General features: G+C 38.9%; 1 protein-coding gene across 1 annotated transcript in view; it reads left to right on the forward strand.

Annotated features, from left to right (window-relative positions):
- LOC139448367 (NALCN channel auxiliary factor 1-like) overlaps positions 1 to 4,846 on the forward strand; it is a 117,785-nt gene extending 112,939 nt beyond the window's left edge. The window contains exon 3 of the mRNA XM_071229907.1: positions 1,770 to 4,846. Coding sequence (XP_071086008.1) covers positions 1,770 to 2,044 — 275 coding nt within the window. The 3' untranslated portion in view covers positions 2,045 to 4,846. The remainder of the gene's footprint in view (positions 1 to 1,769) is intronic.
- Positions 4,847 to 6,000: the final 1,154 nt, after the last annotated feature.

Here is a 6,000-nt window from a genome sequence, read left to right on the forward strand (position 1 = left end):
TTAGGTCTCACAGTCTCCCCACATAGGTCTCAGTCTCCCACATAGGTCTCACAGTCTCCCCACTTAGGTCTCACAGTCTCCCCACATAGGTCTCACAGTCTCCCACATAGATCTCACAGTAGCCCCACATAGGTCTCACAATCTCCCACATAGATCTCACAGTCTCTCCACATAGGTCTCACAGTCTCCCACATAGGTCTCACAGTCTCCCCACATAGGTCTCACAGTCTCCCCACATAGGTCTCACAGTCTCCCACATAGTTCTCACAGTCTCCCCACATAGGTCTCTCAGTCTCCCGACATAGGTCTCTCAGTCTCCCACATAGGTCTCACAGTTTCCCCACATACCGTATTTTCTTGAGTATAGTGCGCACCCCCCTCTAGCGGGTTCAATATTTAGGAAAAAAAGAAATTTGAATATTATTCGCGGAAACAAATTTACACCGTACCCTTTCAGCGAAGTCCGGCAAACGAACGGGAGATGAGAAACTTCGTCAGTACAAATTCGAAATTGGAAATAAAAAATCACCAGACATGTTTATTTACCATTTAAATAGTATTTATTGTTCTGCTAGGCATTGTTTTATATCTAGGGATTAAGATTACCTTGTATATTTTCTCGTAAACTAAGCCGGAAACAGCAATCAGCTGTACACACGTTTTCTTGGAATCAACCGGTGATTCAGTCAAGACACACCCAATGATATAACCTTATAGGATTTTTAATGCAAGGATCGGCAAAAATTGTATCTGAAACTTTTTTATTTATCAGGAATAATATATATTCCATTATTTTCTTAATTATATGCAGCCTTTACTAAACATATTTAAAATAATAATAACCCTAAGCGAAGCAGCTGATCGCCATTCCCGGGTATTATTTTTTACATGGAACCAGTCTGACCAGTCACCATCAAAGCTCACGCGCGCGAGATCGCGAGAATTTCATGTTGACATAGATTCGTCAAACAAAAACAAATATGACTTTTAATGAGTCAAAGTATGTCATTTATGATATATGTATCCATTCTCTGTCAACTAAAGTTCGTTTCAAGGCGTCAATAGCGGTAATCTGACCGTGGTTGCTGTTAATAACGGTGAGTTGTGCGATCTTCCGATTGCTTCACACACGATTTCGCCGAAATTAATAAAAACAATATTAAAAGGAATTTTCAATAAAATTAATAAAATAAGTTACAAACATAAGTCCAGATATACAAAGAACACTTTTTATAGCCAGACAGTGTAATAACCTGATTATTTTGCGTACTTCAGTATGGATTTGTTGACATAGTATTTCCAGTGTTTCGTGCTCATGGTAATGTCTTTCCATGGGGGAAAAAAACATCCAAACTCATAATTCGTGTATAATGCGCACCCCCTTCTACACAGCTGTGCTTTTTTGAAAAAAAAGTGTGCACTATACTCAAGAAAATATGGTAGGTCTCACAGTCTCCCCACTCACTCACTCACTCACTCACCCTTTAATCTCACCATCCCACCAACCCTAGTCTGTCTTATAGACCCTGATACAAATATATCAAATACAGCCCATGCAAGTCTATAATGTTTGGCAAGTCTAGATTTCTGCAGTACCTGAAAAATCTGAGAGTCTCTGGGCTCCTTTTTATTATTTTTTTTTAAGGTAATTTAACAACTTTTTTTTTTCTGTACAATATTTTTGTTTCAGAGACTAGATGTTGGTCTACACCAACCTCAATAAAACATGACCAGTCAAAATGACTTTACCGAATACCTTGTTTTTCCAGACCCTGAAATCGCCTCCCAGTCTTCATTGTATGGCAATCCTCCAGGTTGCTACAAGCTGTGCCATCTACTGGCTGACTACAATGACGTGCATTGCCATAAGATCAACCTCGCGAGTAATAAAAACCTGACTGTTGTCAACGCCACTGTCGCCACATCATCAGCGACTGCAACAGCGCAACATCGGTGTTACAGCGTAGTTACTGTGATACAGTTTATACTATTCATGTTGACAGTGCGGACTGTTTTACAATATACGTCCTTAGGATTGACATAGGTATACGCATTCGTGTAGGCATGCTTTAAATAATTATTTATCATTATGCTGTGTTATGTGATAAATTTATTCTCACGATCTGCATGGTGGCAGATGGGAAGGAGGACGAATTCGTCTCGACATCGTGCAACCGGTCGACGGGTAGACCATCTCATGAGGAGGATCATGGGATAGTGGTGATCTGTCGCAACCTCGGGATACCAGGCTGGTCAGATTGACGATTCTTGACTCACAGGTCATGTGACCAATGGCGGAAGCGCCACCTAGTGAGCAGCTCAGTGTCCCACCAATGGAGGGTTTTGGGGTCCCGACTCCCCGGGTCCAGATTTCAGAAGGGAGTGACACTGTTTTGGGGTATGTGATTCCCTATGCAGTGCATCAGCTCTGTCGTACAGGAAGTGATACAAGGGAATGATGGGATATGTGAATCAGCCAATCATCTCTGCTTCCAGAATCGTTATAGATATAATTTCACAAGTGTTCCATCAATGTGTATATGTGTAGACAGATAATTATATGCAGAATGAAATCATGTGATCATTAGAAACGGCTGTTTTCATGGAATGCTGGGAAGTGTACCGCCCAACAATCTGGAGGCATGTGAGCAGCGACAAGCGTCGTTCACTCAGTGCAAGGAAAGGATTATCTAAGCAAGGTTCATCCTGTGGGATACATGGAAGTCATCTGCCTGGGAATTATGGAAAATCTGCGAAGCACGTACACGAAGAATGTTGAAATTTAGTATACGTAGTCGTCCAGATGGAAGTGAGACACACCAGAGTGTATGTGTGTAAGATGTGAGTGTTAGCCAGTGGTGTCATGTTATATAGAAGTCCATGGGATATTTATGTGGACACGCAGTGTTAACACGTGTTGTTCTGAATGGTGCCGGGTTCAGCGCCATTGGACGTCATCGATTATGGCGCCACTTGTTATGTCCATGGGAGATAACTCTTCAGCTTCTGTGGAGAATGGGAGGTAACTCAGATATTAAATATGCATCCTTGCTTTATGTTGATGTGAATAAGACAATCTCAGAGAGACAACGCACTCCTGTGGATTCCGCGACATTGAACTACATTCTACTAGTATAGATGATCAATTTTAGTTTAATTTTTGTAGGTAGTTAGAAAGAAGATAGTATTTTTTATCCAACAAGTGTGATAAATCAAATAGTTTGTATTTATGTGTAGCATGACATCTGCTCAATACTGACCGGATGACCAGGCCTTGGGTGCAGGAACGTCTGATGGCAAGACACTACATGTAGTCCTCGAATAGGGGATATCGAAGTGGCTAGGGGGATATCATTGTAGCTATAGAACACAGTATATATTATCATCTCATTGATTATACGGATGTGTGATTTAGGTTCCGTAGATGACATCTGATGAGGTAATACTGTTGTACCACATGTGAATACTCCTATGTCACATGTGAATACTTTCGACCATATGTGAATACATTTATACCACATGTGAATACTTTTGTACCACATGTGGATACCCCTGTACCACATGTGAATACTTTTGTACCATATGTGAATACCCCTGTACCACATGTGAATCAGTTATACCACATGTGAATACCTCTGTACCACATGTGAATACCTCTGTACCACATGTGAGTATCACTGTACCAAATGTGAATACCCCAGTACCAAATATGAATACCCCTGTACCACATGTGAATGACTATCTATTGCTATTGAACCCTTTCAAAAATATATTATTGAATGTTTAGTATAAAGATTCAAACTAAACTCTCATTTCATTACCATTACCAAAGCACTTTCCCTTCAATTTTTTCTACATTTCTAAATTATAATATACCTTTACAAACGTAATTTCAAAACTTTTCTGAGAATATGGACATTGAACACTCTTTGATCATTCAGTGTCACAGATATTTTCTGGAAATAGAAAAGCACAAGCTATTTTCAATGCTATATTCTCATATATCTAGCTTTTGTGAAAACTTTCCCTGAAACATATTTTTGCAGATCTTTAAAATCATTTTTTGACAAAATTTAACTAAAGTAATCTCTATGTACTTCTCTCGCAATCTTTCATAGTTCAAACATGCCGACAAAGCTCTATTTTGTTGATAACCACACCATAGTATTTTCATGGGTATTTTAAGATAGACAGTTTTCTGTCGCCTAATTCTCAGACAATCATGAAGGTTACTGTGTTATGGACAATGTGTCAAGTGGTGTCACTTGTCTAGATTCTCTTCGTATATGGAGCAATTGTTCATTTGACTCATACTCAAGATATAGTATTAGAAACTACTACTACATTTTTGGCAGGAAATGTTTGAAAATGAACTAGGACAGTCTCATTCAGAAAAAAATGTCATGTTTGAAGGCCATTTTCTTGTTGACATTTCTCCCGACTTGATCCTACCTACATTTGCATCATCAGATAATGGACATGGATAATTGGATACAATGGAGCTCTGATTATCCATTATCTCTGCTTTCTGTGTGATAACTGTTTGAATGACGACGTGAATACAAAGGGCATTACTCCGTAATCATGACCTTTGGTTTTCTGGATGATTTCACAGAGAACAGTTACTATCTGGATGTTTTCACTGAGAACAGTTACCATCTGGATGATTCACTTAGAATCGTACCATCTCAGTGATTTCACTTAGAACAGTAACATCTCAATGATTTCACTTAGAACGGTACCATCTGAATGATTTCACTTAGAACAGTACCATCTGGACTATTTTACTTAGAATGGTACCATCTCAATGATTTCACTTAGAATTGTAGCATCTCAATGATTTCAGTTAAAATGATACCATCTCAATGATTTCACTTAGAACAGTACCATCTGGACTATTTCAGTTAAAATGGTACCATCTCAATGATTTCACTTAGAATGGTACCGTTTGGATGATTTCACTTTGAACGGTACCTTTTGGATGATTTCACTTAGAACAGTACCATCTCAATGATTTCGCTTAGAATGGTACCATCTGGATGATTTCACTTAGAATGGTACAATCTCATGATTTCACTTAGAATGGTCCTATCTCAATGATTTCACTTAGAACGGTACTATCTGAATGATTTCACTTAGAACGGTACTATCTGGATGATTTCACTTAGAACGGTACCATCTGGATGATTTCACTTAGAACGGTACCATCTGGATGATTTCACTTAGATCAGTACCATCTGAATGATGTCACTTAGAATGGTACCATCGGGACTATTTTACATATAATGGTACCATCTGGACTATTTTACTTAGAATGGTACCATCTCAATGATTTCACTTAAGACGGTGATGTATCTCACCACCCCCAAACTAGGTTACATCTCAGTCCCATAAGTATTGGAAGACACTTGCTCACAAAATCATTGTTGTTTGGTCTGTGCGTGTGATCCATTGTATCGGGCTTCACACTATCATTCAACAAACATGGGGTTGTCTATCACATGATTGTATCACATGTTAGTCATGTGACACAAAGTCACATGACCTTCCTGCATCCATGGCCAATGGTTATCTAGGATGAACAAATCTGAACTGTACCCTATGTCTACGGTGCTTTCAGGTCGAGAGGTACGGACAGGGATACAAGTGTTACTAATGGGTAATAACGTTTTTACTTTTAACAGAAACAGTACGCAGTAAGAGGGACAACTTATGATGCAAAGACATGGTCAGTGTATGTACCAGTGAACCTTCCTAATCAGCAGCGGATCCTGTCACAGATGATATGGCTTTCTGGTCAAAATATTGTCACTGATGTTTGGTCATTGCTCCAGAACAATCTATGTATGATTTAACTTATACATGTATTCTTACCACCATTACTGTATGGTCAGTGGTCAAAATGAAAATTTTTAAATGTGTTGGTTTTTTTTAAAAGAATTGTAATTTACATCAAATGAAGCAATACAATTTGTATATTACAGGACAAGTCTGTGGTTA

The sequence above is a fragment of the Haliotis cracherodii genome, unplaced genomic scaffold (assembly GCF_022045235.1).
Source record: "Haliotis cracherodii isolate W230 unplaced genomic scaffold, xgHalCrac1.p SCAF_7, whole genome shotgun sequence".
In the NCBI taxonomy this organism is placed as follows: domain Eukaryota; kingdom Metazoa; phylum Mollusca; class Gastropoda; order Lepetellida; family Haliotidae; genus Haliotis; species Haliotis cracherodii.